General features: G+C 36.5%; 1 protein-coding gene across 4 annotated transcripts in view; it reads left to right on the top strand.

The window, feature by feature from the left end:
• LOC108718003 (adhesion G protein-coupled receptor B3) overlaps positions 1-26,658 on the top strand; it is a 521,962-nt gene that overhangs the window by 222,262 nt on the left and 273,042 nt on the right. For all 4 annotated transcript variants that reach the window (XM_041564704.1, XM_041564703.1, XM_041564701.1 and 1 more), the window contains exon 7: positions 15,010-15,174. In XM_041564704.1, the coding sequence (XP_041420638.1) occupies positions 15,010-15,174 (165 nt within the window). The remainder of the gene's footprint in view (positions 1-15,009; positions 15,175-26,658) is intronic.

Here is a 26,658-nt window from a genome sequence, read left to right as displayed (position 1 = left end):
TATTCAAATTTTTTTCAAATTCAAATCGAATTTGGACTATTCCCTAGTCAAAGTACACAAAAAGTAGCTCGAAATTCAAATTTTTTGAATTCGAAAATTCACCTCGACCTTTGAGCAGTTTTTTTTTAAATGAACACAGGTATCAATATATATTGATATTATGAGAAAGAACATTCATAGGGGGGAAATGTAATAAAAGTTATAAAGAGAAAAAAATGGCATAAATAAGAACAAAAATTAGCATTTTACAATGTAATATTCTTCATTAGACAGTTATTACATTACATGTGCATTTTAATTGATCAGCACCTTTTTTAGGCATGCTTAAAAGTGGCTTTTATTTTGGAGCACAAATAACTTTGTTAATAAGAAATACTGCACACTGGTGCAAAATATAACATTTGTAATCTTTTTTTCTACTAAGTGGGTCGCTGAATATTTTCATGGGTTCACAAAAGCTATATTTAATTTGCAAAAAGGGAAAATTGCTCACACATAGAAATACATTTTCAAATTGCACTTCTTTTTCACTTTATATATATTACATTGACCCTCAAAAACAAATTCTCCCACATAAATACTGTGGTCAAGTTATATGCTTATATACAAAAATGTTTCTTAAATAACTTTATATTAAGACGTATTTAAGAATGTACCCACTATCATTAAAAACTGAACAGGGTATACACCTTAAAGGGGATGTTTGCCATAAAATTAGCTTTTAGTATGATGAGTGATATTCTGAGGAAATTTGCAATTGATTTTCATTTATTATCACATGTGGTTTTTGGATTATTTAGCTTTTTATTCAGCAGCTCTCTAGTTTGCCATTTCAGTAATCTCATTGCTAGGGTAATTTGCTGAAACCAGATTGCTGAAATTGCAAACTAGAGAGATGGATTGATTGGAATAAGAAACAGGAATATGAATAGGAGAGGTCTGAATAGAAAGATGAGCAATAAAAAGTAGCAATAACAATACATTTGTCACCTTACAAAGCATTTGTTTGGTGGGGTCAGTGAAAAGATGTTAAGAGTCAGAAGAAGGAGGCAAATAATTAAAAAAACAAGAAAGAAAAAATGAAGACCAGAATTATTAATTTTATAACATTGTAAATGTTAACTTAAAGGTGAACCACCCCTTTAAAGGAGAACTAAAGTGTAAAAAGGAAGTGGGGTAGAAATTCTGCAAATGATCTTTCAGGGTTGTATACCAGCTCAAGGCAACAACAGCCCTTTAGCAGAGAATGTCTGCACCTTTGAAGTTGCTCCCTGTATTCCCCCATCTTTTTTTCTGCTGATTCACTGCACATGCTCTGTACTGCTGTCACTTACTGATAGGGATGTAGCGAACTGCCGTTTATGTGTTCGCGAACACCGGCAAAAAATGCGAACAGTTCGCGAACAGTTCGCGAACTTCGAACATCCGAAAATCGTTCGATTCGAACGATCGAAGGATTTTAATTGTTCGATCGAAGGATTTTCGTTCGAATCGAACGATCGAAGCCATTCGATCGAATGATTTCATTCAATCCAATGGCTTTGATCGTTCGATTCGAACGAAAATCCTTCGATTTTAGCGGTCGAAGGAATCGAATGGTTGAATGGTCGAACGATTTTTGACGCGAACGCCTATTGGCGAACGTCGCGCGACGTTCGCGAACATTCGGCGGACACGAACAGTCGAAGTTCGCGCGAACTAGTTCGCTACATCCCTACTTACTGAGCTTAGGGACCCACTCACAATATACAGTACACATAGAATAGAAATGTCACAATACAAGGCTGATTAGTAATTAATACAGATTATTACTGCATGGCAGCACAGAAATAAGTGCAACTAGCATCAGAATTTAATAATCAGTCCTGTACCATCAGCTTATATAACAGGCAAACCTCATTTTCTGCTTGAGAATTTGTGACGACCCCTAAGCTTAGCTTCTCAACAGCTGCTCAGAGCCCACTGAACATGTGTGTGTTACAGACACTCTCCAAGATGGTGACTCCCGGTGACAAGTTTGAAGTCCTGGATGATTGCTGCTATTGGGAAGCTGAAACTTTAGGCTCATGCAAATAATAATTTTTGATCTTTGATCATGTCAATAATTATAGCTTACATATAGTTGTGGGTGAATTAATTCGCCCGCGACTTCGCAGCTAAATACCGCGTCTCGCCGCAGGTGAATAATATTCGCGAAATTGCTGTGATAATTCATCTGCAACAATTCACTGGTGTCAAGTAATCGGATGCCCATTGACTTTAATGCGCGTCAAATGTCTGTGTTTTGTGAATTTTTCGCCCATTTTGCAAATTTCACGGCAAAGCGTACCAGGACAAATTCACCCATCACTACTTACAGTAATATATCAGTAATTATTGCCTTTTTCTTGAGGTACCATTTTGAAATTTTCTTTGTGACACTTGACCAATCACCTTGACAAAGGGCCCAGTAGGTTCCGAAATGTTGCCCTTACCTTGTATGTATATGGGCTAAATAAATACCAATCTCATTTATTACACTACAATCAGTGTGCTTCTGATTTGTTTGTACATCGTATGCTGGACCTGTTGGGCAAGAAAAAGTCATCGAGATTACGCCCCTGTTACCCTCAACGGGTTCGTATTGGAAGGGTTGAGCACTCCAAATTCTACAAATACTTGACCAATCACCTGACCTGGAAATAATGGAGCTCGAACAGTAACAGTAAGAAGTGGGGGCTTAAAAAACAGAGCTCTGTCCATTTATGTATACATGCCCTTGGTTTTCATGTGAGTGCAGTACATTATATAAGCCCTTGGTGGTACAAACAAATAGGTTTAATTTATGGGAAACCTTGTTTTACAAATGGCTTATTTTATGTGATATATTTTTATATAGACCTGAAATGTTCAGGCTTTAGTTTCTCTTCAAAATTGGCTTTTAGTAAATTTTGTTTACAGAGTTATTCTGAGACGATTTGGTATTTTCTCTTTTTCAGTCTTAAATGTAAATGATTGGGGTGGGTGACCTTAGCAAAGAGAAAGCAGAAAGAATGTTAGTTTTTTTTATTGCTCCTAATATTTAACTTACTATAATTTATCTTCCTGTTCAGACCCTCTTTTATTTATCTTATAGTCTACCATTCAAACTTCAGACTAGTTGCTATGTGAATGGGATCCTTGCAACAGAATACAGTTTAAATCCAATATGTAGAGCAAAAGATAAATAACTCAAACCAAGCAAAGAATAATAATGAAAGACCAGTTACAAATTATAACTGCCACTATCTATATGATGTTTTGTGATAATTCAAACTGCTTATTTACTGACTGTAACTGAAGCACCATAACATTTTGATTACTGGAATGTTTATATTGTACAAACACAGGTCAAAGACAACTCAAACCACTATTAGTGAGAAGTGGCCCATGGTGATCTTTTGCAATTTGATATTTACAACTCACTGAAAGAGATGACAACATTATGCTGCAATGCACTGCAAGTTCTTGTCACTGGAAACGTACACTTTGTGGTATGAATAAACTGTATGGTACAGACCTACGGGTGTATTTATTAATGTTGGAGATAAACATCACTGGTGGTGTTGCCCACAGCAACCAATCAGCAATAAGATTTAAACAGTAACCTACAAGTTAGAAAACAAAAGCAAAGATCTGATTGGTTGCTATGGGCAACATCACCAGTGATGTTTGTCTCCAAATGTTAGTAAATATGCCCCCAAGTGTACTGATCAGGAAAAAAATGACTGTATACAATTTACACTTCTCTGCAAAAAAAATAATTTTTAAGTTCTAACTGGGTTTGAAAACATCTAACAAAATAAACCAAAGACCCTGAATCAAATCCAGCTTTAAGTGCTCTTCGAATAATGAGATCAGGGCCGGAACTAAGGGTAGGCAGAGTAGGCACGTGCAAGGGGGCGCAAAGATTAGGGGGCACCCAGCACGTAACTTTAACTGCTGCCTACCCCTGTCTGGTCTTCATTCCTGCTCTGTATGGGCTTGCGCACGCTCCTATGTGACAGGAGCGTGGCGTGCAATGTGTGCGCCTAAGTAATTGAATGTGGCGTGCACTGTGACGCTTTTGTCAGCGTGCCTGCGCACGCTCAGTGTAGGGGGCGACGCGGCAGGTCGGGTTGCCTGGGGCACCTGCCCAGACTGGCCCGGCCCTGAATGAGATTATGGGACACAAAACGGAGGAAAATCAATCTGAGCTCTGTACCTGGCTATTGTAGGGACCCATAAGTGTAATGGCCCTTATGGCTTCATTCCCTAACAGTGACTTAGTTCCCTGTTGCTGGGTTAAAACCCATGTAACATTCGGTACCTTATTTGCATGCCCATTTCATTGGCCCTAGGTTGATGACCATATCCTGTATCACTGTAACAAAATGCTTTGCAGGGGGAGGTCCTTCCTCTTTGGCCTGCAGCAGTTGATCTGGGTGGAGGTGTCCATTGAGCCCGGAGACAACAAGGCCCATGTGTTAGGCCCTTAGGGACAACCCCTTTAGTCAAGTCGGGGTACATGGACCCCGTGAATAAAGTGAAGCAAATGCGTAGTGTAGCTTCTGTGATAACACTCTATAGAGAGAGAGAGTGTGAGACAGTAAGGCTTAGTTATAAAGAGCAGCGCAAGCTCCAACTATGAGGATAGAAGGGAGTAGCTCTATCCCAGGCTCTGCTTTGCCTGTAGTGAAGGGACCACAGTACTGACAAGGGAATCAGGTTATGTTCTATTCCTGTTCCACGTCTGCTGTAGGGGAACCCGGGCCACATGAGGTACTGAAACCCTGGAAGGTGATCTTCTCAACTCCCCTGGCTATTCCTAGTGTGGTGTCTTTATATGCTGTGTCTGCTACATCTGTGAATGTACTTGGAAATTGTACTTTGACTACCTCATTTGTGAGTATGATAATCCTGTGGTGATTTATACCTGAATAAAGCCTGTTCTACTGTTTTGTAAAGAACCCCTGGGGTCCTACTCTATTCCTTTACACCTTTGGGAGTAGTGAGATGTAGTTCAACAACATTGTGATCTTTCCATTTAGCGAAAGCCCATCCTGGTGAAAGAGTGGCATGTATAGCCCATGCTCTACCACACTAGTTAGTATTTGTCTAATTCAGCAAATAGGGGTTACACTATTATCTAAGTAGCATTCAAATAAATGGCCAACATACAGTGTGTGAAAGGAATCAGCAGTGAAGACAAAATGTCACAGAAAGCTCTAGATAAAACCATTACAATCAATAATAGTGTTTTAGGATTGCCACTAATTTGGTTGTAAATTCTCTGTACAATTGACCTGTTGCTTTAGAGTGGTTAGAAGCTACATACTTTATTCAGAATACCTATTTCGATGTCATTGTATTCATTTGGATATCCTTAACTTATTCCTCTTTAGCCTCTCTGCTGGGAAAATAGGTTCATTCCTCTGTTCATCCATTTGTGAAAATCAATCTATCTTAATAAAAGCATTACCTAGAGGAGAGAACTCTTCAGCACCAAACTGTGTAAAGGCAATCCGTCATGTTTCTTTGTTTTAAGGAAGCTGGGTTATACTTTTGCTATAACCATATATTACATGTTTTTAACAACAAGAAAAAGCTTAGGGAATTAGCTATTATTTACTACTTTTGCTCTCGCTGTTCTTGTATGACCATCTTATTCTGTATGCAGCATTGTATTTTGGTCCAGTGCCACCCTAGGCACCGGACCTCTTTGTGCTCATTGGCGCAGGAGTAGTGATGTCAGCAGAATAGAGTTTGTTTTGAATTTTATTTACTATTTAGGCATCTGAGGGCCACCCCTTTAAAGCTGCCACCCTAGACACAGACCCTCAAATTCCTATATGGTAAATATGACCCCTGTCTGCATGGTGTGTTGATAATGCCATTGATATCATTGGTATTGTGTGGAGACTCAAATCGGTGATATTAATCCCAATGGGGGAAGAAATACAAACCTAGGTCAGCATTCCTTTATGAAGTCAGAAACATTTATGGATGTCAGAAATGAGGCCCATAGACTTCAATGGGACAAAAAATATTAGCCACATATCAAAAAAAAATTGTCTAAAGACCTTAATGCATTTTGGCTAATTTTCGCCGGTAGCGAAATTTTGGTGAAGCGAAACGGGTTAAATTAGCCCATCCCTAGTCAGCAGAGATAATCCGTTGAGATTCCAACAAACAACTTAGACAAAGAGAAAGACTGTTATATAAATGATGTTGTTAAACACAGTGAGTCTACCAAGTCATAAAAAGTGGTGAAGCTGCAGGGACCAGTCTATAACAAAGGCCACTACCTGCCCCTCACAATGCAGATAAAGCATATGCCACATTATAGTGTGAAATAACATATAGTTATGTGATACAGATGTTTCCAATGTAAACACAGTTAACAATTAAAATGGAAAGTGTTTCATATGAGTTAATGCACCTAATTTTACATTACATGCGTGTCTCCATGGGTCACCAATGGACTCTTGGGTTTCCGGCATTTCTCTGCTGTTAAATAGGGATGGGCATATTTTTTCAAAAAATTTGCTGCTCGACAACATTTTTTTGCCGCCCATAGACTTTAATTTTTGGCGAAACGAAACGGGTCAAATTCGCCCATCCCTACTGTTAAACCAAGCACAGTGTTAGTTTTGTCAGAATTGGCTGGGTGAAACGTAAGTGTATCTTGACTCACTAAGGGGCAGATTTATTAAGGTTAGAATGTTAAAATTCAAATTTTCGAATTTTTATTTGGTCAAAACTCACAAATTTTAATTTTAAATCATCAACTCAAATTTGAATGTGATATTAATCACATCTTGACCCTGGAAACAGTTCTAATTTAAATATTAGCCACCTAAAACCTGCCGAGTTCATGTAGAAGTCAATGGCAAAGGTCAGTTGAACCATTTGAATATGTTAATTGCCTTCCTGACATTCAAGTTATTTTTTTCAGAGAAAAACTCTATTTGAATTGGATTCAAATATTCGGTTCGCTCATATTCGATCGATTATTATACATTCAAGTTTTTTCATAAATGACCTCCCAATCGAGTTTTGAGTACATTCAAATTTATTAGAGTTAAAAAATTTCACATGACTTTCCAAATTCACATTAACAAACCAGACACATATGGTCACATGAACCAATTAACAGACAGAGTTCTATCTTTTGCTTTCACACTTTTTCCATTTACAGTTAGAGCTGTAGTATTTCTGGTCAGGTGATCTCTGGGGCAGCACAGAGACCATCACAAAATTGTGGTTCAAGGCAAAATATGTAAAAAGGCAATATTTACTTAAATATATATTCCAGTTTGGTAAGATTCTTTCTGTTGCTTAAGAATTCATTTTGGGGGTATATTTTTGCATGCATTGATTCCATTCGCAAAAGGTAATCATACATCATACTTGTGCTCTTTAGCGATGGGCGAATTTATTCGGCAGGTGCAAAATCCACAGCGAATTTCCGTGTTGCCATGAAAATTCATGGACGGAATCAACGTAGATGACAATTTTGACGCTGGCGATGATTAACGGACGCCCATTAATTTTAATGGGCACTGGTGCCAACTTTGACGTTTCACAAATTTTTTGCCAGTTTCACGCATTTTGCGGGAAATTCGCAAAATTCAAAGTGAATCGAAACGTGACAAATTCACCCATCACTAGCGATCATGGATTCTCCTTGCACTTTTCGGTACTTAAATGAATATCGTGCAATTGTGCATATTGATACAGGGGAACCCAAAGCAGGTTGCATCAGTAACCACTTTCCCCAATGAATCAAACACAAATGCCATTATTAATGCCACACACATTGGTGAACCAGAAGTGATGCCATCCACAGAACATCCAGTTTACTACAGCACACAAGACACGTAGCACATCATCTGCAATTTGATGGGATCAACTCAGTGCATGGCCATTAGAATTGTGTGTGGGGGGGAATATGGCAAATTGCACAATAACTGACCTTTATAGACTACATTGTGTTCATAAATTCACCTTTAGGTCTTGTAATGTACTACTGTACCTGCTGCAAATTTTGTAAGAGCATAAGGCACAGCAAAGAGAAACTATTGCCATATGGCTTTATCCACCTTTCTGGTTAACTTGTAAATATCTTGTGTTGCTTAAATTAGCATAACACATACAGTACATTAATAATGAAGAATGCATATATTTCAGCATGCTAAAAAGGAAGCATTAGTCTGATTATTTTCAAACTGTATATTATAAACAAACTTACCCTTAGACTTGCAGAAATATACTAGCACGTTAGCCTTTAGTGATTACATTCACACACAAGACCTTTCTATAACCTTCAAGTCCATTAATAATTACAACTTTCATTTGTTTTACATGGCTTATTATAAGACAGTTAGGTTTGACTCTGGAGTTTTGTTTTGGTAATAATTAGTATAATCCCCAGAATCATTGTTCCCATTTGGCCGTTAGTAGCTGCTGGTGTTGTTTCAGAAATTAGGACATGAATCTCCTAAACTTAACTTGCTTGTCAAAGGTCAAAATATATTTTCTTGATAATTCTTGTATTCCTTGTTTTTGGCCTTAAAACATGAATAATTTTACATATTTTAAATACTTGTACAGCATTAAAGTGATCTTATCAAACAATGTTATTTTAAAGCAACAGCTAGCTCCTACTGCAATCAAATTAATCCCCTTTATAGAACTAATTTCATTAGCTGGAAAGAAGAATACTATACATAAGACTTATGTGTTTTCTGCAGTTAAAATTTGTATAATAATAAACTGCTTTCCTTCAATAAAGTAGAACACACCATACCGATTAGAATCCCAAACCCCAATATCAACAGTGCCGGAGCCTTATAATAAAATCCTTTGTCCTTAAATACTCAACTAATTTAAATTCTACTTTAGTGCAAATAAAAATACATTGTATTCATAATTTAGTGCATTGATTAACGAGTTTAAGGTATTACATTTCATAATTCTGAGAAGTACTACAACAAATTAATAAAAATATTTTGACTTGATGACTTCAAAATAATGCCATGTGAAAACTACTGTGTATGTGTATACAATTGTTCTACAGATACAATTATATATATATATATATATATATATATATATATATATATATATATATATATATATATATATATATATGTATGTATATATATATACATACATACACAATAATGAAATCCACAATCGTTTTTACCTTTTTTTTATATCATTGTATTGAAATTGATTACTCCATAATAGAGCATCTATAACTGTTATTATACATTTTTTAGCCTGTATGTACAGTCTAGTAAAGGACAGTCAAGCATGCTAAAACCATAAAAGTGTTATCTTCATTGGTATTTAACCTTATTCATTATAGGCAGTGCTGCCTTGTCTAACTTTAGTTCCAGTGGTTTTTTTGCATCACCCATGCCTCACACAAGCAAACCATTTAAATTTCATTCAAAATTCTCTTATTACATACATATACAAATGATACTGGGATAAGGAGAGTTGCCATTTAAAAAAAAAATACTGAAAACATAATTTTCAACTTCAAGGACCTGCCTTTTCTACTAAATCGTGCACCTTTTTACACTGGGGAATCAATTACACTGAAGCTACAACCACTGTGGCCGTTGTGGTAATTGCCAGGTTCCCACAGTGGGTTGTGTTAGTATTCACCAGAGACTTGCTCCCACTGCTTTGGACACTAATGTAACCAGAAGTAAGTTTAAAATTCTGTAAGTTCGGAAATATTGAGGCCCATTTATCAAAGTCCGAATTTATCTAAACTTTTCCTGAAAATTTTGGTCGCGGGAAAAATTAATTGTGCGAATTTTTTGGATTTTCCACCCGCAAACTCAGTTTTTTTTGGATTTTTGCCCAAAAACTACTAAATCTTCATATTATTGCACGAAACCCAGTGCAGATCAAAATATTTTTGGGACTTCTCCCATACACTTATATGCAAATGCATACTAATGTACACATATGCTCCTTGCCTTGTACATAGTTGCACTATTCATCAATGTATTTGTCCTGCAGCTTCTGTTGAATGATGTGCACCCATTGATGCTAGGGAAATCTGGAGCAACTGACACTCTAGACTTAACAGCAATTCCAGGGTTCCCATAGCAGGTTTCATCAATAGGCAACAGGCTTGTGTCCAGAGAATCAGACTGCCAATGACTGTTTTTTAATGCACGTGCTGGATGCACATGATGAAAATTGGGGCCTAAAATTGCACCCAATTTGCAAAACCTAGCACCTGCAATAGAATTCATTTTTTTAAGGATAATGGTGGTTAAAACAACTTGGAGCAAAGACACAATTTCTCTGGAATTTTGGCTACATTGTTGGGAAAAAACATGGTGATATTATGTTGAAAATAAGGGTTGCTGTGTGAAAGATAAACTTTGCAGTAGAGCGACCTCTACTATTTTTGGACCTCCTAGTTTTTGTTTTCTATTCCCTTACCACTGGACCAGCTGAGAGCTTTCTGGTGAATTGTCTGCCTTCCCTGATGGACGTTTTAAATCCCAGCAGCTAAATAGGTAAATTAGGGTCAACTAGTCACAGATGAGACCTCATTATATAAACTCTTCCCTGCCCTCAACTCCTGACAAATCACTGAGGATGAGTCCCCAACACTTGCCACTCCTTCATAGTTTGTGTTCTTCTTTTCTAGTCTGTGCCTAACTCTGGCTACTTTTGCCTTGCCTTGCCTAGTGTGTGAAGGGCAACCTTGTAATAACCTAGCGGCCTGACTTGTGTTGTCTTGCAAGTTTTATTGTTGCATCCTTCTCCAATGTTTCCTGTTCTACACTCCTGGTTCAGTCTATACAGAACTTTGCTCACACTGCCTTGTTCCAGTCTGTTCTTAGTTTCCCCCTCCGCTGTTTAACTTGAACGACTCACCACTTTCTTCTTTAGAAATCACTTACAAATACACGTTGAATGCCTGCCAGGAATGTTTTACTAAAGGTATATATTTATATAACATATCATAACATATCTGTATGTGGATGATAAGAAAATAACGTGTCCTAGTGTTATTACATTGCTCCAGGCAGCAAAGATGTTTAGGATATGTGTAACAGTGTAACAGTATTTGAAGGAAAGAGAGACAGATGGTTTCCTCATAACTGTCCTCCTGTACAACCATCAGTCTTTAATAACTCACTTTATTTCTCTGTTGTGTATACGCTCCTTTTACTCTTGTGGCATCAGTGGTTGCATGTCTACGCTATACCATTTTATGGTGCTTCTGTACACCTGCAGCATAATCTATGTGTATATTCTCTATGCTCCTGCTCTATCCATAGACCTGCAAACATAGTAATTTTGTTTTTGCTGTTTCCTCTGTTAGCAATACATTGTTGTTACTTTTCACATTCATTTTAAAAGAAATACTTTTTAAGGGTCGTTTATGTAATTCAGTGCAGAAAATAGAGCCCTATAACAGATCTGTAGTTCCAACGAAAGAAGATATGAGCTATAAATAAGATATTGGATCTTTTCTGACCATTATGCATCACATTTATAAAAAAACAATTTCAGCATGAGAGCCTAAAATAAGTGCATACCCTTGTAAAGCCCTAACAATGTAAGCAATGAACATTACTTATTGTGATTGTGTCTGTAAAACTATGTGAGTATAAATGATTTTTCTTTAAATAAAGGAACAAGATAAGCCAGAGTTAATGCTTCTCTGTGCATCTTCCTGTATAGATGGTAAAGCTTAGCTGCTCATTATATCTTCTATCTCTGCTTATGTTTTTAGTGAAATGCTCCCATTCAGTAATATTTTTCCCTGTACTGTAGGACTGCTGGCTACAGGTTGGTCGACCATATGTGCTCCCTCATGGTATTTCTATACCCATTGCCTGCCCATGGGCTTCATAGACTGCTGTGTATAATATTTTATTATGAGAAAATCTGGGACCAGAACATGCAGTGACTTAGTTAACTGGCGAACTACATGAAAACAGTGCCATTAGTTCTGATCACTAAAACTGTACCCACAATTATGATGAAAGATTTACAAACAACAGTGTGCAGGGTTTGGTATCAAGTAAAGCTGGTTATATTTAAGAATGTCTTACATGATTTTATACTGCATGGATAGTGTACATGTATTTTTGTAAGAACTTTTCACTTGCAACCACTATACCAAAAGTTTCAAATCTGTAGTGGACTAGGTTTCTGAAAGGTTCATATGTGAGATTATGACCTGACGACTGGCATTATATGTTGTAATCAGCATGGTTTTATAATGGACAGATCGTGTCAAACTTTATGTAGTGTACAAAGTATAAAGTTTGACACTGGTGAAACACATGATTCAGTTTATTTAATATGGTAATCAGGGCATTGAAATCAATGTATCTGTTTTGGACAATGAATGAAAAAAACAATGGTAGCAAGCAAGGCTAATCTTTAGCAGCAAACACCAAGACAGTATTCTATTAAAAGTGGCACAGATTCACACACTTGTGTAATTGGGCGCAAATTCTATTTACAAGAAAAGAAAAAAGAACTGACCCATATATTTGCACCCTCCCATCAAAACGTGTCCACAAACTCATGTTTATACATACTTAAAACTTAACTTTTATTGCTAATATATGAAATGAAATAGTCCAGTGATAAGTAAAACACAGTCAGGACCAGTGAGACGGATTAACTTGGGGCAGTGGGCTGGTGGTACAGATAGGTAATCAATATGTATTGAAGGGGATCCCCCAAAAATAACAGTTTTAACACTTGTCAGTCGCAGGTATAGGGGTAGTTAGTGCGGTGGAAAACATCCAATATTATATAACACAAAATATCCACCTAACAACACTTACCCCAGGGGGTCAGTGGATCCTGGGTTGGTAGGGTTGTGTATATTGCTCACTTGGTTAGCACATACTCTGTACCCAATAATGGTGTGGATAGGGGTGCTATTAATTGTTAGAACAGCAGGTTTATAAAACCTTGAGCTTCCATCTCAACTAAAAGTAGCCCCATTTAAAAGTCCATTGTAAGCCAACCCCTTCACCCAAAGCGCAACCCTCCCAGTTAGCAGGCTCAGAACCAAGCATTGAAGTTACCCCTGGAGTAGCCCCTTGCCAGCCAACCCCTTCACCCACAGCGTAGCCCTCCCAATTGGCAAATTGCTGCCTTAAATAGCTCGATGGTAGCGAAAGGTAGCTGTTAATAATGGCATGCTGCCGCCCATATATCCATTTTACACGCAAATTCTATTTAGTATACCAAAATATTGGTGAATTGACCTATTCCACAAAAACATATTGAAACTTTACTGGCCCCTCTGTATAAACCTCTGCCCTCCTGGCACCCCCACCCCCTGCAACTTCAGGGTCTGCTTCCTATTTAGTTTCATATAAAAAGGTAATTGTTTCCCATCTGGACTACATAGTGCAGTTTTGGTCTCCAGTACCCAAAAGGTGCAATACTGAATCAGCGAATGAAAAGAATTAAAAGGAAGAGAAGAATATGACATATTTAATTTACTTATTTATAAGATTGACTGACCAAGTTGAGGTTCACTGGAAAACAGGTTAGGGATATGGTCAGATTGCATAAAAACATAAATGAAGGTTATATAATGCCTTAGTATTTTGTTCCAGAATACATGAAGACCAGAATCAAGTAGGTTTTACCTTAAAGTGTGTGGTATTGACATTGTAAGCTGATCATTTTTGTTATTCCTTTCCTGAAGCAGTTGTACTGGCAGAGACACATTAGATAGTGAAGTTAGTAAAAGTTTGTCAAGAAAGTCTTAGATGCTTCTTAAAAAATACAGTTACAGAAATAATGACCCTTGACATGCACATTTTGTTGTAAATACCAATGCACTATAAATCAATTAGTGCACACTGAACAACATTTTGTGTAGGTGCAATTACTTTGGGATTCAGATGGAAACAATGCATGGTAGGAAAAAAACATGATTTTTTTTTCACTTTGTCTCTATTAGTAAACTAACTTTTATAATTAAATTAAAATTAACCATTTTAGGCAACCCATGATGCATTTATTTAAACATTTTTAAAATCAAGATTGTGTGAAGTGTAAGTGATTATAATTTGACTAAACTACATTTTGTCTGCTGTGAAAATATTATTCTGTTTCAATCTCTGCAATACAAACATTATTGTAAGTATACAAGGAAAAATGAATATTGGCGACAGAAATTTACTTCCATCATCATCAGTGAGGCATCATAGAGAGCAGCATTAGAAATGAGCCATTTTTATAAGTGCTTTGTTTGTTCCAGTACTTCTAAAATGCGGGTCATACAAAAATGTTTCAGATAGTTTTCTCTAAACTACCACTCATTGTTTTCTGAAAAAATAGTAAACTAGTAGTATTGAGCACAGGAACTCTATTCACCAGAAAAGCAATTTCAGATCAAAAGGTCCATCAGTAAGATTGAGTTTTCCCAGTTGTTAAACAGGATAAGGCATTTACCTTTTCTTTATTTAGAATTATACCTCTCACCTATGCTTTATATCATGTGCGATCATGTGATTGACAGAACTAAGAATGCCCAAAGCTTGAACTATTGGGATTCACTGGGATACCAAATGATCTCAAGAAGAACAAGACAACTCTATTCTTCTTGCTGTACTGTATTGAGCTGTGCATTGTTGGTTTAAAGTACTTGTTTCTGAATACAGTTGTGTTGTTGAGGTTCTTATAAAGCAGTTAGGTTGGTAGGTGAACCATAGCCTTAGTTTAATCAAAATGTGTACTTGTTTACACTATATTGACTAAAGAAATAATTCACACTTTGCAAATGGTTTCATAATATACTGTATGCCTACTGAAAAGGAGAAACTTTACATTCAATTTATTTTTTGTTTTTGCAAGAAGTGTAAATATTTAAGCACATTTGTCTTCAGGCATTACAGCATTCTTTAACATTATCTTGAAGAGTGCCCCAATACTTTGGATTAAACATCTAAGTAACATTTCTCCCATGTAATCTTATATACACAGCTAATGGTCAGTGGAATCCATGGGCACATTGGAGTGGCTGTTCTAGGTCATGCGATGGAGGATGGGAGAAACGAACACGAAGTTGCCAAGGTGCTTCAATCACTGGTCACCAATGTGAAGGATCTGGGGAAGAGGTTAGAAGATGCAGTGAGCAGAGATGTCCTAGTAAGTGTAAAATGTGCCAGATAAAATTATTTTTTAAAACAGGTTAATAAAATATTGCTCTACACATCACCAGGTATATATGATTCTAAGTAAGGTCACGTACTATTCAAATGTACAAGTCTTTTGATTCAGGCGAAGATGCAAATTGTGTTAATTTTGAACATATTTGTTTATTAGAACTTGTCCTTTTACATATTCTATAAGCAACCACTCATTAGTTTCAGGAATTCTTAACACATAAACGTGTCAGCCAAGTCATAAATACCATCAGCATAAGAATTTTTATTTATTTAAAACTATTTCTTTGAATTGACAGGCTATAATGGCAAGTTTTGTCAGAGACCACGATCATTTGCAAATCCAGTTATTATTTTTGTGAGATGAAATCTAAAGACTGCTGCCTTTCATGTCTTTGGAAAAATAAATAAAGAGTAATACATTGCAGCATTATAAATTCATGGTTTGTATTTCTTTCTATTGCAGTTTCTAGCAGAATTTGCATATCAAAAGATCTGTAATATCTTATAATGTTCATGCGATTCCCAAAGCATGGAAAAAACAAATACTGATCGGATATAAAAAAAAGCTCTTTTTAACCTAGTGATAATGAATATAATTTTTGCCTGTTTTAACCGTACTATGGTACTAAAGGCAGAACACAAAAGAAGTATTGTTATTTCAGTTTAGTTTTCAATATCCGCATTGAAAACAAAGAGAAAAAAAATAAAAAAGCAGGCAGATGCAATCTTGTTTTCAAAGGTTGCCACCTGCTGTTGATAGAGAATGTTACAAATGCATCCAATATTACAATGCCTTGCTGCTGTATGTTTTCAGTTATATTAGCTAAAAAAAACATTGTATATATATATATATATATATATATATATATATATATATATATATATATATATATATATATATATATATATATTAAAACAAGAACAGAGGCAGCCACAGTACAAAAATACTGTAAGTTACCAATCCCCAATTTCCTTTCCAGGTCAGAAATTAATAAACAATGATATGGTGCAAGGATTTGTATTATTCCTAGGGGCAAATTCACTAAAAGGCAAATTTTCTCCTCGGAAGGCTTCTCCACATTTTGTGCCACTTCGTCAGATGTTAATTCACAGCACATATGCTAAATCATTAAAATGCAAAGTTATGTCTCAGCAGCCGAACCCTGGTGAAGTTTCGCTAGCTTACATTTGTCAGCGTGAGCATTTCATAGCGAACTTTCACTAATGTTGATTTCTGCCCACTGAAACTTCATTAACACACTTACGCTTAGGTCAATTTGAATAGGGTGGGTACATATAGGTCATATATATGTCTTTATTAGTGATGTTTGTGCAAATGCTTAAGGTGGCCACTTATTATTAAAAATGTCCAAGGAAGCAATATAAAGACGAAAGAGATCCTCTTTTATCCTAGAAATGAGCCCACTCTAAAACAAATGTGGCATGCCCCTCAAATGGTTAAAACAATATTAAAACGAAAATACGTAACAATTGCAATTTTTTAACACAATCCTGCTTCAAAATATGAAAAAATCTCCAGAGTTTTTTTTTTCTTTTTTATAACTTTTTATCATACAAAATATGATGTCACTGACATAAGATTGAGGAGGATGTAGCTTCATCTTATCAGTTTGCCAGGTATAACCTCGCAAAGGAAACTCTGGCAAAAGGGGTAATGTAATGGAAAATTTGCACTTTAGTGAATTTGCAGAGTAAGAACATTCGCCTGAGCGAAAACTGGCCTATCAAAAGGATGTGCTAGAATGCCATTCCACACATACAGTAGTATGCAGCATTGTCAGTGGGATGTTCATCCTTTGTACCCAGATATCCTCAGCAACATTTTTCCCAAAAATGTACCCTTGCAAAAACTACCCTTGTACAAATGACAATTCTATAGCATAATATGGAATGTTGAACATTCTGAATATTTCACATTTTTTAGTGGGATTTAACTATTTAACATTTTCTTTTGGAAGTTCAATTTACAGGCCACTGGCAATTTCCATTTGCATTTTTTAAAATGCATCAACATGCATTTCACATCTTGTATCACATGGACCACTGTACAGAACTTCAAAAAAGCAATATGTAAGCTGGTCTCTTTTTTGATACCATGCTTTTATTAGGGAGTTAATTTCACTCTTTGAAGTCTACTGGTGTCTAAATAATGTGTTGCTTACAAAACCCATTTTTACACCATACGGTTCAATTTATTCATGCATGTTTCCTCATTTTGTATTTATGTGTGTGCTTATGTGAGATTCACAATGTATGCAGTTGCTCAGAAAAATAAGCATAACCATTTCTTGTTGATATTGGAATTGTATATTAGTGAGGTCACTTTATACATGGATAAAGAAAGACTTTTGGAATAAAATAGTGGGTGAAATTAGGTATGGAAAAGTCTTCAGTAAAGGTTTAATGCAACCCTTTTGAAAGTTCTGAGAGACTGCTACACTGATATAATACTAGAATAGTATATTAGTGAGGCCACTTTCTAGATGAATAAAGAAAGACTTTTGGAATAAAATAGGTGAAAATTGTTAGAGGTTTAGGGACTAACAAAAGTGAAAATTTCAGTTGTGGCTGGTAAAAATGGCCAGACAAAGAAATGTCATTCTAGAGGTACAGTATGGAAAAGCTCACCTCACGAATGGATTAAAAAAATCCTTTATAAAGTTTTGGGAGGATTTAGGGAATGTCCATAGATAATGGATGATGAGCATTGAGGTGCTGCTGAGTGAACTGCTTTGTAGGAAAAAAGAAGAATTGTTGATACAAAGATTGTGATTAAGTATGGCTTTCACAGACGTAAGAGATGCTGAAATAATAGTAGCTAATAAAATAAGAATAGACTGTAGAGGGAGAAAAATGGAAAGTAAATATGTTGATTAATAGGAAATTACAGTAGTCTAAACAGGAAACATTATAGCATCTATTTTATCCTGTATGACCTAGATCACTGTAACAAGCTGTTCCTTTTGCTGCTTCTTTCTTTGGGCAGCCATTATAAATGCATTTTTTTACTTTAAAGGCACAATTATCAGAGATAAAGAAACAACATTACTTTTACATAAAAAAGCTCTTTCAAAATAATCCCCTTTTCTTCAGTTATCTATATATTTACCTTCAGGATATACACATCTTTTCTTTTTGAGAAAAAAAAGATGTGTACTGCATGTCTCAATTACCTTTAAGCCCACACTAGTAGCCTGCCAATAGTAGCCAGTGAAACACTTGCAGAATGTCACAGTCATTAGTCAGAAATAAAACTGGTCAGTGTACGAAGGAGACTATTAGCCACAACAATATATATATATATATATATATATATATATATATATATATAGCTCCATAGAAAGCCAGCACTCTCGAATAAAAAGTTCATATGCCTGGGTGCAGTATCAAAATTGTTATCCACAGAACCCCAAAGGATCCGCACTCTCAGGTCTTATGCGTAAAAAAAGTTTTTTATTGCAAAGCTTACAGCCTAACGTTTCGGCCTCCTCCGAGGCCTTTATCAAAGTGTATTGGTCACATACAGGGAAGCATTATATACATAAAATGGCGGGAAACTATCAAGATGATGTCATATCATGATTAACATAACGAGATAATAAATATTCGTGTGTGAAATCCCATTATATACTCATTAAACCAATAATGTATTAATATATTATCACTCCTGTAATTCATTTGGCCCAACAGCTCATAAATAAAGTTAAAACCAGTTAAAAACAAAACACAATGTAGCCCATATCTATATTTCTGGTTAGAATTACTTTTTGTACCCTGCTACAATGATTTTAAGGGTAACAGTAACCCTTAAAATCACACTTTGATAAAGGCCTCGGAGGAGGCCGAAACGTTAGGCTGTAAGCTTTGCAATAAAAAACTTTTTTTACGCATAAGACCTGAGAGTGCGGATCCTTTGGGGTTCTGTATATATATATATATATATATATATATATATATATATATATATATATATATATATATATATATATATATATTTATATATATATATATATATATATTTTTTTATATATATATATATATATATATATATATATATATATATATATATATATATATATATATATATTATATATATATATATATATATATATATATATATATATATATATATATATATATATATATATATTTATATATATATATATATATTCCAAAAATCAAACCGCACTCCAAGGTCTTGAAATAGTGAAATCAGCGGAAAGTTTATTTCAATGTTTTGGCACACAGACTCGGGCCGTCTTCAGGAAGTGAAAAGCATGCAACACAAGTGCCAGATTTATACATGTAAAGATGACGCCAAAATTGTGGATGTGACGTCATCAGTAAGTGTCCACAGTGCTAATTGGACTATATTATTAAAAAGCTATTAATACTTAGTGTTATATAGGTGCACACAGTGAAGGTATGGTGAACAGTGAGAAATATTAAAACCAATTTCCAAAGCAACATCTCATTGTGTGTTTTCTCTAAAGTACTGTGCATATGGAGTACTTACCCCTCACAAGCTGACAAAGAACTAATCATTCGACAAGCAGATAAGGGAGGAGCAGTGGTCTTGTTGGATAAAACTTATTATGTGGAAGAAGTATTAAAACAGCTAGCGGATTCTAATACATACCAGAAGTTAACGAAAGATCCAACTTTCGAGTTCAAAAACCAACTTGACTCCCTGATAAAAATGGCGACAACGGCAGGATGGATTGTTGAAAGCAGTAACCATTTTCTGACCACTAGGTTTCCGAAAAAAAACCATTTATATACACATTACCGAAAATTCACAAATCAACCACTGCTCCCCCGGGTCGCCCAATTATTTCAGCCATAGGGTCTATTTTCCAACCTGATGTGAAGTTCATTGATTACTTCTTACAACATCTGGTACAGCAGATGGAATCATGTGTTAGGGACACTAAACATCTGCTTGCAATGTTGAAGAATATGACCATCTCCAGTCAGTGCATATTGGCTACAATGGACGTGTCAAGCCTCTACACAGTAATTCCACATAAGGATGGGGTTGAGATTTGCAGGGAAGCCCTCTCCAATAAACACAGAGGAAATCCACCAACTAAATTCTTGGTCACCCTATTGGATTGGATCTTGTCACACAATTATTTCATGTTTGGAGACACATACTATCTGCAGATAGCAGGGACCGCGATGGGGTCTAATGGGGCCCCTTCTTTTGCAAATCTGTTTATGGAGAACTATGAGACAAGATAGGGGGCAGAGAAGATAGGTCTATACAAATGCGAGTGCATCTCTCTCTCTCTCTCTCTCTCTCTCTCTCTCTCTCTCTCTCTCTCTCTCTCTCTCTCTCTCTCTCTCTCTCTCTCTCTCTCCTCTCTCTCTCTCTCTCTCTCTCTTCTCTCTCTCTCTCTCTCTCTCTCTCTCTCTCTCTCTCTCTCTCTCTCTCTCTCTCTCTCTCTCTCTCTCTCTCTCTCTCTCTCTCTCTCTCTCTCTCTCTCTCTCTCTCTCTCTCTCTCTCTCTCTCTCTCCTCTCTCTCTCTCTCTCTCTCTCTCTCTCTCTCTCTCTCTCTCTATATATATATATCATGGCATTATTTCTTCTCAGCAGAAAGCTCCATACCATGGTTTGCATTTGAAATAGGTAGAAACAGACAGATGAGTCAATCTATACTCTATGATTTATTTATATATATTTAGTACTCTATATTAAATTGAATTTGAAAATATCTGCTGCTTGCAACAAACACAGCTTTAATATTTAGAATATTTATTAACAGAAAATGGTAACTGTACCTCATTATTAACACAATAGAAGTATGCTTTCCAATTGTAAAAGATTACTGTGGAACAAAATGGGTGAAATGGATGACAGTAAATGAAAGACTTCTGCTTGCTACTTTATGTTCCCTTCCTTTGGTATGAACTACATTGAGTGCATTGTGTTCTATTATTAGTCCTTAATAGGCAAAACCTTGCAGAGAAACCCAGTGTACAGCTCAGCCCCATTATCTGGCAGAAGCATCTTTGTTAACAGCCTCCGTGTAGTGCGCTGCTTCCATCTGACTGTACATAATCAGTGAACCTTCTGCGTATTCCGAGTGCTTAGATGTTTATTGTCTATACTTCATATTTTCCAAGGTTGCCATAGCACCATTTTTTACAGAGCATTAAAATAGTCCTCCTATTTGAAAAATATATTAAAATAGCCCTGCTATTTGAAATACTTGCAGTCATCTCTGCAGTCGGATACCTTTACTTTATATATATATATATAAATATTATTGCTCATCATTTTTTCTCTCAAAGACAAATGGTTTGATCCATGAAGATGAATTGTATGCATAGAAAATGGTAATCATTCACAAGTGTATACTGTTATCACAGTGAAGATGTAACAAAATAAACTGCAATAAATCACTTACCTTTACAGGGGCACAGGTTTTGTGGCATTTGAATGTAACAACTAAAATCACAGTCCTTGATCTAAAAGTTTCCAATGTGTCAACTTGTCCAAGCCTTAAATAGCAAAGTGTATTTTTATCTTTCACTAGGAATTTCAGGTCACAAAAAAACACTCATACTTTTCTATCAAATTATCACTTAATAATGTGTCAAGATATGAAACGATCATATTGTTATGCTTAGAAAATATCTGTTGCGTAAATAAAGTCCAGAGACTCTGCAGTTCGCTCCCTTTGCCGGTTTTAAAATCTGTTCTCCTTCAGATGAATCACAATATAGTTTTTCGATTGTTGGAAGGATCTGTACCTTACATACTTGCACTTTCTTTTAATTGTATTCTGTTAGTATAAGTGCTGAAAAGTTCATGCTTTAAAGACTGGGATCTATACTTGTTTTTAATTTCCCTCTCTGAGCCTATTGGCAACTCCACTTGTTTCTCCACAATTTAGTGTCAAGCTTACCAGTATAATCCAGTCGTAGAAGGAGCTTGAGCCGTAGATAGTGAACCCACAAGCGCCTCACACAACCGCTACCCACCTGGAGTGGAACAGGGAGCAGGGTTGTGGAGAGTAGCCAATGAGACGATTAGCAAAGGTACAAGAGGATTAGGCAGAGTCATGGTCAGGAGGTCCGAGGTCAAAAGGCAGGTAGCAAGGTTCGTAAACGGAGAGACAGGCCGAAGGGTCGAGACAGGCAGCAGAAATCGTAATCCGGGAACAGGCGAAGGTCAACAACAGGAAATCACAAGAGAAGAGATGCTAGGGTTTCAGTTAGATAACCTAATAACCAGGCAATGCATCTCAATCAGAACCAGGTTTAAATAATGTCAATTTGGCGCCAACTGGCGTCATTCCGCCGGCGTCGCCGTGCTGACGTCACGTCCGTCTCAGGCGCTTGCGTCCGCGTCTTTGCGTCGGCGACCGTCGCCGGCGCCTCCGCGCCCGCGACCGTCGCCAGCGCCCAGCATCACGCGCCGACGCGCACTAACGCGCCTGCGCCGGCAAGAACGCAGACCCGAATCCTCACAATTTAGTGCTCATAAATCCGTTTCTCTATATTTTTATTTAGCAATATGCAATAAACCATATCACGACTTCTTTTACTGGTATGTCTTTATGTATGAGTGTATATTTTTTATTTGTAAAGTGGTATTAATAGAACAAACAGGGGTCAATAAAATAACAAATAAATACAAAGTAACATAGTAACATAGTAAGTAAGGTTGAAAAAAGACACACGTCCATCAAGTTCAACCTTTTTGTTTTTCTTTTTTTTTTTTATATCTGCCTGCCAGTTGATCCAGTGGAAGGCAAAAAACCCATCTGAAGCCTCACCAATTTGCCTTAGAGGGGGAAAAAATTCCTTCCTGACTCCAAAATGGCAGTCAGACTAGTACCTGGATCAACTTGTACTATGAGCTATCTTCCATAACCCTGTATTCCCTCACTTGCTAAAAAGCCATCCAACCCCTTCTTAAAGCTATCTAATGTATCAGCCTGTACAACTGATTCAGGGAGAGAATTCCGTATCTTCACAGCTCTCACTGTAAAAAACCCCTTCCGAATATTTAGGCGGAACCTCTTTTCTTCTAAACAGAATGGGTGACCTTGTATCAGCTGGAAAGACCTACTGGTAAATAAAGCATTAGAGAGATTATTATATGATCCCCTTATATATTTATACATAGTTATCATATCACCCCTTAAGCGCCTCTTCTCCAGCGTGAACATCTCCAATTTGGCCAGTCTTTCCTCATAGCTAAGATTTTCCATACCTTTCACCAGCTTAGTTGCCCTTCTCTGTACCCTCTCTAATACAATAATGTCCTGTTTGAGTGATGGAGACCAAAACTGAACGGCATATTCTAGATGGGGCCTTACAGTGGAAGAATGACCCCCTCCTCCCGTGACTCTATGCCCCTTTTAATACAGATCAAGACCTTATTTGCCCTTGATGCTGCTGACTGGCATTGCTTCCTACAGCCAAGTTTATCATCTACAAGGACTCCAAGGTCCTTTTCTATAATGGATTTGCCTAGTGCAGTCCCATTAAGGGTATAAGTGGCTTGGATATTTTTACATTCCAGGTGCATGACTTTACATTTATCAACATTGAATCTCATTTGCCACTTAGATGCCCAGATTGCCAGTTTGTCAAGATTGTGTTGCAAGGATGCCACATCCTGGATGGAATTAATTGGGCTGGATAGTTTTGTGTCATCTGTACAGTTACATTCAATTAAGTGCTTAGTGCTAAGACAAGGTAAGAGGTCCCCTAGCTTGTAGAGCTTACAATCTAAGTGGGTGGGTATCTTACAAATAAATAGGGGGATATAAATACAGCAGATTACAATGGATGTCACTGTCACTGCAGTATAAGTGCCAGAACTGAACCAGATATTATGTTAGTGCCTCAAGAGGTAGCCTTTAAGTTTAATCTTGAGAGAGGGGAGATTCTTTCCAAAAGAATTTGGGAATGGCATTGCACACATAAGCGGTAACATTCAAAAGAGTTTATGATCATAAAATTGGCAAGCCACCATACCACATCAAATTAACCCCAACATGGTAGTCCTAGCATCTTACCTCCAATCATATTATACAGGGTGAAATTCCTCCCCCACCATTAAGAGACATGGGGAAGAGCATCACCGCACCAGAGGTCATCCCTTTAGACTAGAGGGAAAATAACTTTAATTTGAAGCAGTGAAGGTGGCTCTTCACAGTGAGGACAGTGAGGTTGTGGAATTTACTGCTGGATTATGTTGTTAATGCCTTTAAGAGTGGCTTGGATGATTTCTTGGACAAGCATAATATCCAAGGTGATTGTGATACTAAAATCTATAGTTATTGTATGAGTATACATAGTTTATGTGAGTGTATGGAGGGGTCAGTTTGTGTGTATGTATCAATGTTGGGTTTCATTTAAAGGGGTTGAACTTGATGGTCTTTTTTCAACCCAATAAAACTATGTAACTATGTAACTATAAGAGTATCACCTAGCCAAACAAGCAGATGTTAAGGTGTAGGGCCAGCTTAAGTTGTGAGCGTGTCTATGTTTTTGTGAGTGTATACCATATTAGGGGGGATATTTACTTAAACTCGACTTTTTCCCATAATTTGAATAAAACAAACTTGACCTACGTAACTCCCATCCACGAATTAGGCTAATTTACTAATAATTCAGGTCAGTATATTCGGGCCGAAAAAAAAGTAAAAAAAAAGCAAGTGTCAGATCAAATCATACAACTTTTTCGAATTGTATCATGACTCAAATTTGTTGAGTTTGATGCCCAAAAAAACTAAAATTAGTTGAGTTTTTGAGTGAAAACCAGCGTCAAACACCCCAAAAATCGCAAGTGCAAAAATCATCAGGTTTTAGCTGGAATATTTTCAGATTTTTTGATCCTTTGGGGTTTAGTTAATCTCTAAAAATTCAAGGTTTTTTTCAACAAAAAAACTACTCAACAGAAACTCGACTTTTAATTAATAGACCCCTAATCTAATGAGAGGAGAGCAAAAGTCAGCAAGTGGTAAATAGAACTTTTCTATTTACCACTTGCCGACTTTTGACCTCCTCTTTTTATTGGCTGTGCAATTTCCTTCTCATTGGATTTTTTCATGGTACTTCAGTCCCACCAACTATAACAATTTCTCATATATTTCATTTGTTTTATAATAAGTTGTATTTGATATGAGACAAAACTCATGCTTTTTTGCAAAGGTATTTGAAAAGGCACAGCCCTATAAATACACACTTGCTTTTGTATTGCAAATAATTGCTTTCAACATGTTGTAGCTGTAAAAGGATACCTGAAAAAGTGATCAAATCTTGGATTATTTGTGTTATGTGCTTATTCAGTTGGACTGCTTGTGTGGGTTTCTTCTGGATTCCACTCTTAATCTAAAAACATAGTGGCAGGTTAATGGTAACTGATGAAAGCAATCCTAGAGAATTTGTTTTCTTGTGTCCAAGAGAGGGACATAGGGAAGTTTTACTGGGACAGGGACTGATGGTAATGATTAAACATTAAACAACAGTTGCAGGATATGTGGGCACTATCAAAAAAAGGCTAACAGTAATTTCCCCTTAAGAATCTCTTTTTTTTTTCTGTATGATGTATATTGCACAGTATAACTGGGTTCTTTATAAAATATTCTCAGCACTTTAATGTTTTAACCTGCACACTATATATATTGTATACAATAGGGTTTCAATGCTAGTGACTAGCAGATTGTGTCTTCCCAAATGCCCCTTTGCAAAAATCACTGTGCCGCTTTCCTTTTAAGTGACATTTATTGTAACATTCATAAATGAAACATTTGCAAAAAACAGTTAATTATGTATACTGTAGTTAAGGAAATAGTTATGCTAACTCTGATGTGATAAATGACTAAAGAAATTCAGCGTTAACAACAATGCTATACAACTTCATAAAATCTCACCATGCTCCAGTTCCTCACGCACACTTTTTCTGTTGAAGCATGATGCAAGTCTAAATACCTTCCCACCCCCTGCCAAAAAATAGCAAACAATCTCAATATGGCATGTTTTTGCCAAAGACAAGAAACAAATCTTTGGATTACTAGAATAACGACCTTATTTTTCATTAAGAGCCTGTTTGCAGGCATTTCTATTTGCTGGGCCCCCTTTATTGCCTTCAAAATGGAATTTCCTATATAATTACAAGCATATCTGATATGGGTCTTTCTTTATTGCATTATTGTATGAGACTATTTTCTTTCTTCACACGGGGAGATATGCTATACAAAAAAATATTCTCATTGATGTAATTCAAAATTTTTCACATGAGGAAAGGAGGAGTTGTAATGTATATACTTATACTCATTATGGGAGTAGGACAATGCATTTAAAACCATTATCAGGACAGAGTGTGCTGACCCACAATGTACTTGATCCAAGCTGAATATGATTCTGGATTTTGTCTACTTTATTTTATTTATCCCAAAGCATCTAAAAAAGCATTGTC

Source organism: Xenopus laevis, chromosome 5S (assembly GCF_017654675.1).
Source record: "Xenopus laevis strain J_2021 chromosome 5S, Xenopus_laevis_v10.1, whole genome shotgun sequence".
NCBI lineage: Eukaryota > Metazoa > Chordata > Amphibia > Anura > Pipidae > Xenopus > Xenopus laevis.
Note: the sequence above shows the minus strand (reverse complement) of the source record. Positions and strands in the feature narration are given on the sequence as shown.